General features: G+C 44.5%; 1 protein-coding gene across 1 annotated transcript; it reads right to left on the reverse strand.

Annotated features, from left to right (window-relative positions):
- Positions 1 to 7,876: 7,876 nt before the first annotated feature.
- LOC115204623 (NEDD4-binding protein 2-like 1) lies at positions 7,877 to 10,646 on the reverse strand. Its single transcript, XM_029770293.1, has 5 exons — positions 10,340 to 10,646; positions 8,957 to 9,084; positions 8,757 to 8,845; positions 8,249 to 8,337; positions 7,877 to 8,063 (listed from the first exon to the last, which is right to left on the reverse strand). Exons 1-5 carry the CDS (start codon positions 10,423 to 10,425, stop codon positions 7,919 to 7,921), a joined length of 537 nt encoding a protein of 178 aa, XP_029626153.1. The 5' UTR covers positions 10,426 to 10,646; the 3' UTR covers positions 7,877 to 7,918.
- Between the last annotated feature and the right edge of the window lie 2,055 nt (positions 10,647 to 12,701).

The following is a 12,701-nucleotide window of genomic DNA, read 5'->3' on the forward strand; positions in this document are numbered from 1 at the left end:
CTACTTATCAATAACTGCTGGTGTGCAATGTTTAATTTTAAAGAAGTCTTGAGGTATTGCTCGCCTGAGGTAGAACACCTCATGATAAGGTGAAGACCACACTTTCTACCAAGAGACTTCTCATCTATATTATTCTTACATGGAACCCAAACCGGCTGTGCGCTTGCGCAATCGTGCGCCATCGTGCATACATTTATTTGTCCCCCTACACCAAACGCGATCACGACTCATAGGTTAAAATATCAAAACAAACTCTGAACCAATAACATTCATTTGGCGACTGGTCAAAAAGCTTTAAACATTTATGGCAATTTAGCTAGTTAGCTTGCACTTGCTAGCTTAATTTGTCCTATTTAGCTAGCTTGCTGTTGCTAGCTAATTTGTCCTGGGATATAAACATTGAGTTGTTATTTTACCTGAAATGCACAAGGTCCTCTACTCCGACAATTAATCCACACATAAAACAGTCAATCGAATCGTTTCTAGTCATCTCTCCTCCTTCCAGGCTTTTTCATCTTTGAACTTATATGGTGATTGGCATCTAAACTTTCATAGTATTACCACGATGACCGGCAACACAGTTCGTCTTTCAATCACCCACGTGGGTATAACCAATGAGGAGATGGCACGTGGTTACCTGCTTCTATAACCCAATGAGGAGATGGGAGAGGCAGGACTTGCAGCGTGATCTGCGTCAGAAACAGAAAGGACTTCTATTTTAGCCCTTGGCAACGAAGACCCTCGTTGACACGCCCGAGCAGTGTGGATCCAATAATTGGATAACATAGATTTCTAAATTTATTTTGCAATGCTCGCGCACAGGATGTGAGCGGTGTAGTCAGGGTATTAGCCATCTATTTACCACTACAATCCAATGCTGGCATTAAGACCACACTCAACAAGCTGTATAAAGCCATGAGTAAACAAGAAAATGCACATCCAGAATCGCTACAGGACTGTTTGCTAGCACAGACTGGAATATGTTCTGGGATTCATCAAATGGCATTGAGGAGTATATCAATTTAGTCACCGGCTTCATCAATAAGTGCATCGATGACATCATCCCCACAGTGACCGTATGTACATTTCCCAACCAAAAGCCATGAATTACAGGGAACATCCGCACCAAGCTAAAGGCTAGAGCTGCCGCTTACAAGGAGCGGGACACTAATCCGGACGCTTTTAAGAAATCTCGCTATGCCATCAGATGAACCATCAAACAGGCAAAGCGTCAATACAGGACTAAAATTTTATCCTGCTACACCGACTCTGATGCTTGTCGGATGTGGCAGGGCATGAAAAATATTATGGACAACAAAGGGAAACACAGCCGCGAGCTGCCCAGTGACACGAGCCTACAAGATGAGCTACATGCCTTTTATGCTTGCTTTGAGGCAAGCAACACTGATCTGGATGACTGTGTGATCACGCTGTCCGTGGCCAATGTAAGCAAGACTTATAAACAAGTCAACATTCACAAAGCCACGGGGCCAGACAGATTTCCAGGATGTGTACTCAAAGCATGCGTGGACCAACTGGCAAGGGTCTTCACTGACATTTTCAACCTCTCCCTGACCGAGTCTGTAATACCTACATGTTTCAAACAGACCACCATAGTTCCTGTGCCCAAGAAAGTGAAGGTAACCTGCCTAAATGATTACCGCCCACTGGCCTATGAAGTGCTTTGAAAGGCTGGTTATAGCTCACGTAAACACCAACATGCCGGAAACCCTAGACCCACTCCAATTCGCGTACTGCCCCACTGCTCTTTCCCACCTGGACAAAAGGAACATCTATCCACAAAGCTCATCACTAAACTAAGGACCCCGGGACTAAACACCTCCCTCTGCAACAGGATCCTGGACCTCCCGAGGGGCCGGCCCCAGGTGGTAAGAGTAGGCAACAACACATCTGCCATGCTGATCCTCAACACTGGGGCCCCTCAGGGGTTTGTGCTTAGTCCCTTCCTGTACTCCCTGTTCACCCACGACTGCGTGGCCAACACCATTATTAAGTTTACTGACGACACAACAGTGGTAAGCCTAATCACCGACAATGATGAGACAGCCTATGGGGAGAAGGTCAGAGACCTGACAGTGTGGTTTGAGGACAACAACCTCTCCCTCAATGTGAGGAAGACAAAGGAGCTGATCGTAGACTATAGGAAAAGGAGGGCCGAACAGGCCCCCATTAACATCACCAACAAACTATCATGGTCCAAACACACCAAGACAGTTGTGAAGAGGGCACGACAACACATTTTCCTCCCCAGGAGACTGAAAAGATTTGGCATGGGTCAGGTAACTGATGCAAGCCGTATAATTACATTAAAAAAACAGGTAGAAATACACCTTATGGAACAGCGGGACTGTGAAGCAACACAAACAAAGGCACAGACACATGCATACAGACAAGTTAGTAAGGTAAGTAAGTATTCCAGAGAGATATACAGCAATTGCCATAGTTTTTACAGGCTCTCACATGTAAACTCAGCATTAAAAGAAACATCCTCTCACTGCGTTTATTGTCAGAGAACTTAATTAACATGTGTAAATATTTGTATGAACATGACAAGATTCAACAACTGAGACATAAACTGAACAAGTTCTCAGACATGTGACTAACAGAAATGTAATAATGTGTCCCTGAACAAAGGGGGGTCAAAATCAAAAGTAACAGTCAGTATCTGGTGTGGCCACCAGCTGCATTAAGTACTGCAATGCATCTCCTTCTCATGGACTGCACCAGATTTGCCAGTTCTTGCTGTGAGATGTTACCCCACTCTTCCAACAAGGCATCTGCAAGTTCTCAAACATTTCTGGGTGGAATGGCCCTAGACCTCACCCTCCGATCCAACAGGTCCCAGACGTGCTCAATGGGATTGAGATCCGGGCTCTTCGCCGGCCATCGCAGAACACTGACATTCCTGTCTTGCAGGAAATCACGCACAGAACGAGCAGTATGGCTGGTGATATTGTCATGCTGAAGGGTCATGTCAGGATGAACCTGCAGGAAGGGTACCACGTGAGGGAGGAGGATGTCTTCCCTGTAACGCACAGCATTGACATCGCCTGCAATGACAACAAGCTCAGTCCGATGATGCTGTGACACCCCAGACCATGACGGACCCTCCACCTCCAAATCGATCCTGCTCCAGAGTACAGGCCTCAGTGTAACGCTCATTCCTTCTACGATAAACACGAATCCGACCATCGCCCCTGGTGAGACAACAACGCGACTCGTCAGTGAAGAGCACTTTTTGCTAGTCCTGTCTGGTCCAGCGACGGTGGGGTTGGGCCCATAGGCAATGTTCTTTCTGGTGCTGTCTGGTGAGGACCTGCTTTACAACAGGCCTACAAGCCCTCAGTCCAGCCTATCTCAGCCCTCAGTCCAGCCCTCAGTCCAGCCTATCCCTATTGCGGACAGTCTGAGCACTAATGGAGGGATTGTGCGTTCCTGGTGTAACTCGGGCAGTTGTTGTTGCCAGCCTGTACCTGTCCCGCAGGTGTGATGTTCGAATGTACCGATCCTGTGCAGGTGTTGTTACATGTGTTCTGCCACTGCAAGGATGATCAGCTGTCCGTCCTGTCTCACTGTAGCGCTGTCTTAGGTGTCTCACAGTACAGACATTGCAATTTATTGCCCTTGCCACATTTGCAGTCCTCAAGCCTCCTTGCAGCAGGCCTAAGGCACGTTCACACAGATGAGCAGGGACCCTGGGCATCTTTCTTTTTGGTGTTTTTCAGAGTCAATAGAAAGGGCTCTTTAGCATCCTAAGTTTTCATAACTGTGACCTTAATTGCCTACCGTCTGGAAGCTGTTCCACAGGTGCATGTTCATTAATTGTTTGTGGTTCATTTAACACGCATGGGTAACAGTGATTAAACCCTTTACAATGAAGATCTGTGAAGTATTTGGATTTTTACAAATTATCTTTGAAAGATAGTGTCCTGAAAAAGGGACATTTCTTTTTTTTGCTGAGTTTAGTATGATGGATGCTGAAAGCTCCCACCCACACATGGAGGGAGGGGAGGCCACAACCTTGAGGTCGTGGACAAGGTACTACATCACCCCTCCGGTCATCTTCTCCTCCTCTCCCTCCCAGAAGGGTCCAGATGTGGAGTCTGGAGAATGTATGTGACTGCCTGGGAGGCATGCCTTATGGCCATTTTAGAGACCATGATTATCCATGGGTCACATCCAAGGGTCGCACGTCTTTTCAGTTTGCTGCAGCTAGCGACTGGAAAGAGCTGCAACAAACACTCAAACTGGACAGTTTTATCTCAATCTCTTCATTCAAAGACTCAATCATGGACACTCTTACTGACAGTTGTGGCTGCTTTGCGTGATGTATTGCTGTCTTTACCTTCTTGCCCTTTGTGCTGTTGTCTGTGCCCAATAATGTTTGAATCATGTTTTGTGCTGCTACCATGTTGTTTTGCTACCATGTTGTTGTCATGTTGTGTTGCTACCATGCTGTGTCATGTGTTGCTGCCTTGCTATGTTGTTGTCTTAGGTCTCTCTTTATGTAATGTTGTGTTGTCTCTCTTGTCGTGATGTGTGTTTTATCATATATTTATATTGTATTTATTTGTAATCTTTAATCCCAGCCCCCGTCCCCGCAGGAGGCCCTTTGCCTTTTAGCAGGGCGTCATTGTAAATAAGAATTTGTTCTTAACTGACTTTCCTAGTTAAATAAAGGGTCAATAAAAAATAAAATAATAATAATTTAAGTGGCAATTACAAACTTGAGAAGAATTTATAAACCTTGAAATCACAAGGTTGCATGAAGGACAATACTCAGCAACAAAAGACAAAGTGTGTGGATTCATGAAGAAGATCAAACTCTGGGAGAAGAAATGTGAAGATGTTTCCAGCTTCTCTCCCCATAGAAAGGGATAGAAGGGGGGGTTAAAGATCAGAAACTGAGGAACTCACTTTAGACTAATAGGAGTAATTCTGCAGAGTTGTTGTTTGGAAAAGCACAACCCAATTTTCTGTCCTGTTAAATGTTGCCAGCATTATTAAAAATATACTGTAACGCCCTGGCCATAGAGAGGGGTTTTTGTTCTTTATTTTGGTTAGGCCAGGGTGTTACATTGGGTGGGCATTCTATGTTCATTTTCTATGTTGTCTGTTTCATTGATTTTGGCCGTGTGGCTTCCAATCAGGCAGAGCTGTTGTTGGTTGTTGCTTATTGGGAGTCACACATAAGTGCCTGTTTTTCCGTTGGGGTTTTGTGGGTAATTGTTTCTGTTACGTATTGCACCTGACAGTACTGTTTGGCTGTCAGTTTTCTCGTTTTTGTGTATAGTGTTCTTTCGTCCATTAAAATCATGATGAACACTAACTCCTCTGCGCCTTGGTCTACTCTCTCTCCCGACAGCCGTTACAGAATTACCCACCAAAAACGGACCAAGCAGCGGAGGAAGGAGAGGCACCAGGAGAAGGAAAGTAATATGGACTCATAGACTTTGGAGAAGATGGAGAGGAACGTTCAGGATTCCTGGAGATGGGAAGAATTAATGGACGGAAAGGGACCATGGGCTCAAGCTGGGGAGTATCGCCGCCCGCAGTGGGTGATCGAGGCAGCGATAGCTGAGAGGCGCTGGTATGAGGAAAGGAAGCGCAACAGACACGAGAGGCAGCCCCCATAAAAACATTTGGGGGTGCACACGGGGAGATTGGCGGAGTCAGGCGGTAGACCTGAGCCAACTCCCCGTGCTTACAGGAGGCAGCGCAGTACTGGTCAGACACCGTGTTATGCGGTAAAGCGCACGGTGTCCCCAGTACGCGTTCATAGCCCGGTGCGCTGTAGGCCAGCCCCCCGCAAGTGCCATGTGAGTGCAGGCATCGAGCCAGGACGGGCTGTGCCAGCTCAGCGCGTCTGGTCTCCGGTGCGCCTTTTCGGTCCAGGTTATCCTGCACCGGCTCTGCACACTGTCTCCAGAGCGCTGGGAGGGCCCAGTTCGCCCAATGCCTGCGCTCCGCCCGTGCCGGGCCAAAGTGGGCATTCAGCCTGGAGTGTGGGTAATTAGCCTACGTACCAGAACTCCAGTGCTCCCCCACAGCCCGGTTTATCCTGTGCCTCCTCCTCGGACCGGGCCTCCAGTGGGTCTCCCCATCCTGGTTAAGCCTGTGCATCCTCCACGGACCAGGCCTCCAGTGGGTCTCCCCATCCTGGTCTCTCCTGTGCCGCCTCCACGGACCAGGCCTCCAGTGGGTCTCCCCATTATGGTCTCTCCTGTGCCACCTCCACAGACCAGGCCTCCAGTGGGTCTCCCCATCCTGGTCCGTCCAGTGCCTCCTCCTAGGACCAGGCCTCCAGTGGGTCTCCCCATCCTGGTCAGTCCTGTGCCTGCTCAACGGACCAGGCCTCCAGTCGGTCTCGCCAGTCCGGAGCCGCCAGAGCCGCCCGCCTGCCCGGAGCCGCCAGAGCCGCCCGCCAGTCCGGAGCCGCCAGAGCCGCCCGCCAGTCCGGAGCCGCCAGAGCCGCCCGCCTGTCCGGAGCCGCCAGAGCCGCCCGCCTATCCGGAGCCGCCAGAGCCGCCCGCCTGTCCGGAGCCGCCATCGCCACCCACCAGCCGGGCGCAGCCATCACCGCCCGCCAGCCGGGCGCAGCCATCGCCGCCCGCCAGCCGGGCGCAACCAAGGTCGCACACCAGTCCTCCGGCGCGGCCAGGGGTGCTCCCTAAGTGGGCGACACCGAGGGTGGAGCGGAGGCCACGTCCCGCACCTGAGCCGCCGCCGTAAGAAGGCCCACCCGGACCCTCCCCTTCAGAGTCAGGTTTTGCGGCTGGAGTCCGCACCTTGGGGGGGGGGGGGGGGGGGGGGGTACTGTAACGCCCTGGCCATAGAGAGGGGTTTTTGTTCTTTATTTTGGTTAGGCCAGGGTGTTACATTGGGTGGGCATTCTATGTTCATTTTCTATGTTGTCTGTTTCATTGATTTTGGCCATGTGGCTTCCAATCAGGCACAGCTGTTGTTGGTTGTTGCTGATTGGGAGTCACACATAAGTGCCTGTTTTTCCGTTGGGGTTTTGTAGGTAATTGTTTCTGTTACGTATTGCACCTGACAGTACTGTTTGGCTCAGTGTTCTCATTTTTGTGTATAGTGTTCTTTCATCCATTAAAATCATGGTGAACACTAACTCCGCTGCGCCTTGGTCTACTCTCTCTCTCGACAGCCGTTACATATACATATCTGTATATACCATATACCGGAGTGTTTGGAAAAAGCCATGGGATGGTTTTTCAATACCGTCAATACTTTTTGAAACTATTTCTTAGAAGTTTTTACAATATATTTGAATATTTGTATGTTTTTAAGTACTGTATAGGCTACTGTAGCCTGGTCCCAGATCAGTTTGTGCTCTTGCCAACTCCTATAGTTCTATGGTCACGCCGATGACAATAGCAGTTGGCGAGACAGCAACAGATGGGACCAGCCTATGTAAACATTTTGGTCATTTAGCAGACGCGACTTAGAGTCAGTGCAAGAAAGACAAGTACAATTTTGGTATTTGGTATTTTAATAGGATCCCCATTATCTGTTGCAAAAGCAGCAGCTACTCTTCCTGGGGTCAACACAAAACATGAAACATAATACAGAATGACATAATACAGAACATCATTAGACAAGAACAGCTCAAGGACAGAACTACATACATTTTTAAAAGGCACACGTAGCCTACATATCAATACATACACATAAACTATCTAGGTCAAATAGGGGAGAGGCGTTGTGCCACGAGGTGTTGCTTTATCTGTTTTTTGAAACCAGGTTTGCTGTTTATTTGAGTAATATGAGATGGAAGGAAGTTCCATGCAATAAGGGCTCTATATAATACTGTACATTTTCTTGAATTTGTTCTGGATTTTGGGGACTTTGGGGGGGGGAGAAGGCCAGCATGTCTTCATCACTGGACGTTCCATTTCTCTTTGCTTCTCTTCCAGCGGTTTATGGAGTAGCTGTCGTTAAATACATGCCAGATGTTGTAAGCTTCTTCCCAGCGAGCCTCAAAGTACCTGAACTTACGCTTGGGGATCTTATGCTTACACCATCTATAGGGAGATAACACAGCTTTTTTATCATTGAATTGATAACCAATGTGTAATTTATAGATAAGTAATAACAATCTATTGTCGGCTGTAAAACTGATAAACAAGTATACAATCCTACCCCAATGCACATGTACTGTGTATACACTGTGAGAATGTAGGCTGTTAATGAAGAGGTTGTTTCTGACCTGTACAGCTTGTTGATGGAGATTTTTTCCTGAGGATAGCCTTTAGGCAGCTCCATCATAGTGATGTCATAGTCACCCTGTCGCATCCCCTGAGAGAAAGAATACTTTATTATGACATGAATCTGTTTAATCTGTCCATTTGTCTGTCAGAAGACCAATTGGGATATTAATAACATCGTAAAAAGTAGAATAAAGTGTCAGATTTATCAACAACATGTCTAACCAAGAGGAAACTATCTGACTCCGCCTCTAGCGCCACCTAGTAGGAAGTCATCTGGAAACCAGCTTCAACCAGTCTTGTAGTGAGTCAGATGCTGTTTAGGTTCTCATGTACAAAGGATGTGACAATGACTAGAAAATAAGTGGAGAGTTACAAAAATAACATTAAAATATCTCTGCAATGCCTGGTAGCTGGGACTAACTAAACTAGAAATCATATGCATATCACACACACACACACACACACACACACACACACACACACACACACACACACACACGTCCTCACCATGTGGATATAGGGCCACATCTCCCAAAGAGAAATGTTTGTGTTGTCAACGATGATCGGATCCACTCCTCTGTTCAAGGCTTTAAAAACTGTCAAAACAAGCCAGAGTACCAGTACTTTAAAGAAGAACAAACTATGTGTGTGTAATGACATCATGAGCAGATTGTTTCTGCCCCTGCCCCCAGCCACCCAATACACACCATCCTCTCTATTCCGCCGATGGTTGCGTTGAAAGTTTCCTTTGGTGTAGTCGGTTCTTTCATGGTACCTGTCAGTGGAGAAAATTTCTCCTTCCAGTCCAAGTCCTGCATATTCATCACAGAGCATTCTGGAAAACAGAAGGAAATCATATCATTATATATTTATATATTTTCAAATAAAGTGTTACAACCATGCTGGTTAAGTGTGCCTTGAATTCTAAATAAATCACTGACAGTGTCACCAGCAAAGCACCCCCCCCCCCACAATCACACCTCCTCCTCCATGCTTCACGGTGGGAACCACACATGCAGAGATCATTATTTTATTTACTCTGTGTCTTAGAAAGACACGGCGGTTGGAACCCAAAATCGCAAATTTGGACTCATCAGACTAAAGGACAGATTTCCATTACTCATGTTTCTTGGCCCAGGCAAGTCTCTTCTTCTTATTGGTGTCCTTTAGTAGTGGTTTCTTTGCAGCAGTTCGACCATGAAGGCCTGATTCACGAAGTCTCCTCTGAACAGTTGCTGTTGAGATGTGCCTGTTACTTGAACTCCGTGAAGCATTTATTTGGACTGCAATCTCTGCAACAGAGGTAACTCTGGGTCTTCCTTTCCTGTGGCGGTCCTCATGAGAGCCAGTTTCATCGTAGCACTTGATGGTTTTTGCAACTGCACTTGAAGAAAATTTTCCAGATTGACTGACCTTCATGTCCTAAAGTAATGATGGACTGTCCTTTCTCTTTGTTTATTTGAGCTGTTCTTGCCATAATATGGACTTGGTCTTTTACCAAATAGGGAAATATTTTGTATATCCCCCCTTCCTTGTCACAACACAACTGATTTGCTCAAACGCATCACGAAGGAAAGAAATTCCACAGTTAACAAGACACACCTGTTAGTTTAAATGCATTCCAGGTGACTACCTCATTAAGCTGGTTGAGAGAATGCCAAGAGTGTGCAAAGCTGTCATCAAGGCAAAGGGTGGCTACTTGAAGAATCTCAAATATAAAATATATTTAGATTTGTTTAACACTTGTTTGGTTATTACATGAGTCCATATGTGTTATCTCATAGTTTTGATGTCTTCACTATTATTCTACAATGTAGAAAATAATACAAATAAAGAAAAACCACAGGAATGAGTAGGTGTGGCCCAACTTTTGACTGGTACTGTATATTTACAACAAAATGTATAAAGGGGATTGGAAATTATACAGACAATTACATTGATAGAAGCCACAATCTACAATATTAGCAATATTAAAAAAGTGTTTAGGTGAAACTTCAGGAAATGAACCCACAATCTAAAAACAATACATATATTGACAAAAAAGACTTGGGGTAAGGCAGGCTCCCAATAGTTTGGATTGATTAGCTTACTCTGCCTTGCTTGTCTTTCCAACTCCTGGCAAACCTCGAAGGATGATCAGTTTCTTCAAGCGTTGATTTTGTCTTCCTCTCGACATTTCTCTTATACTTCAGACTGCTTCACCACCAACTACAGTACACAGCACATCAGCAGCTGTACTCTGTTTAGAAGACACGCCCTCCCGCCCAAGAACTGAAACCAACAAAATAAGTGAAACCTAACCCCCATAATCATTCTGGATTTATATCAGTCAATTGTCAATGCTGATTACATGCAAGTAAGTACTGTATAGCCCTTCTGTTTTTCATAAGATTAGGTGCCATAAAATAGCTACTTGTCATTTTAATCAAACTATTTCAGACCAGTGCAGATTAAGGAAAGGACTCAGGGGGGGAAGCTTCTTTAGACTAATGAAGTTCTGCCATAGTTCACTAGTGATGGGCATTCCGATTATTTTCGGTGAGTCGGCTCATTTGGCTCCGTTCACGTAGAAGAGCCGGCTCATTTGGCTCCCAAACGGCTCTTCGTACAAAATGCTTAGACGTAGAACCATTACAAATTGCAAATCTCCCATGTAAATCCCAAATAGGTAGGCTACCAGTATGTCATAGTGAAATGCACATTCAAATGCATTTTTACCTGTCCAAATTATTAGATGGCCTGCACATTTTTTTTTACATTTACTCACTGAAACAAATTCACGTGGACCAGATTATTTGTGTGTCATAATCTTCATCTTCTGAGGAGTAAGAAATATCGGACCAATACACAGCGTGGTAAGTGGTCATACTTATACTTTTATTTTTTAACCGTGACCACTAACAAAACCAAACAACAGTCCTGTAAGACTATACATAGAAACAAACACAAGAGAAAATAAACCCACTTAAATATGGCCTCCAATTAGAAGCAACGACAACCAGCTGCTTCCAATTGAAGGCCAAACCAAACCTGAACATAGAAATAGACAAACTAGAAAACCCACATAGAAAACATAGAACATAAACCCAAATCCTGACCAACTACAATAACAAAATGACCCCTTTACTGGTCAGGACGTGACATTGTGGTTGTTTCTGCACTGAGTACTCACCCTCTTTAGATAATGGTTTTTTTACGTATCTGCAGAAAAACCTTGTTTTGAGATCAAAAACCAAAATAAATGGAGGAAATTGTTCAAGAATGATCCAGTGTAATATATTATAAAAATAAATTCAACTGGATGGATTATGGGGGAAAATGCATACATTTTTTTCTTCAATTTTCAACATAGAAATGCTACCAAAAATAATTTACTGAAACTTGTCACAAATGACGGAGTCACCCATGATTCACCAAACAATATTTTTAAAGAAGAAGCAAAGTACTTTAAGCATAGGTTTTCATTTCAGTCTCCTCCATCTTCACTAAATAGAGTTAATTTTAAGGATTTTTTCACTATTAATAATGTAACATTAACAGACTCATGTGAAGGCAAAAATTACATAGGAGGAACTTCTTGATTAAATTAAAGCCTTTATTCTGGGAAAACCCCGGGGCTGGATGGCATACCAGTTGAGGTATACCAAACATTTGTTTATGTACTCAGAGGACCGTTATTAGCCTGTTTTTACCACTCCTATAAAAATTGTAGATTATCAGATACTCAACAATAAGGTCTGATGTCATTACTACTGAAACAGGACCCAAGTGTAAATATAAAGATCCAGTCTATTTTAAACACAAACAAAATGGAGGCCCCTTAAACTACCGTGTTGTAATGAAAACATTCTAGCAAAGTGCATAGCGCTTAGAATTAAAAAGGTATCGTTTTTTATTATTCATCATAATCAGACAGGTCTTTTTCATGGATGATACATTAGAGATAATATAATACAAGTACTGGAAACAATAGAACACTATCAAACATCTGGGAAACCAGGCCTGGTTTCAGCTTTTCAAAGCTGACTTTGAAAAGGCTTTTGATAAAGTACGACTGGAGTTTATATATAAATGCCTGGAATATTTCAATTTTGGAGAATCTCTTATAAAATGAGTTGAAGTTATGTATAGTGGACGAGGTGTAAAATAGTAAATAATGGTTACTTCTCAGAAAGTTTTAAACTGTCAAGAGGAGTAAAACAAGGTCGTCCACTATCGGCATATCTATTTATTATGGCCATTGAAATGTTAGCTATTAACTTCTTGAGGCTACCTGGGACGTTAGCGTGCCACCTGTGGCGCACCCTATCAACAGCAGGTGCATTTCAAGAGCGGCAAATTTGAAACCAAATAAATGTACAAATTCAAATTTCTCAAACATACAACTAACTTACAGCCTTTGAAAGATAAACATCTTCTTAATCTAACCACGTTTACGGATTTCAAAAAGGT

The sequence above is a fragment of the Salmo trutta genome, chromosome 12, assembly GCF_901001165.1.
Source record: "Salmo trutta chromosome 12, fSalTru1.1, whole genome shotgun sequence".
Lineage (NCBI taxonomy): Eukaryota > Metazoa > Chordata > Actinopteri > Salmoniformes > Salmonidae > Salmo > Salmo trutta.

What these genes read in the sequence shown, in the direction of transcription:
- LOC115204623 (XM_029770293.1), bottom strand. Translation starts at nt 10,425, where the DNA reads ATGTCGAGAGGAAGACAAAATCAACGCTTGAAGAAACTGATCATCCTT. An exon ending in GGAAAGACAAGCAAGGCAGA is followed by an intron (nt 9,085 to 10,339) that starts GTAAGCTAATCA and finishes TCTGTTTTCCAG; the next exon opens with AATGCTCTGTGATGAATATG. An exon ending in TGTGGCCCTATATCCACATG is followed by an intron (nt 8,338 to 8,756) that starts GTGAGGACGTGT and finishes TCTTTCTCTCAG; the next exon opens with GGGATGCGACAGGGTGACTA.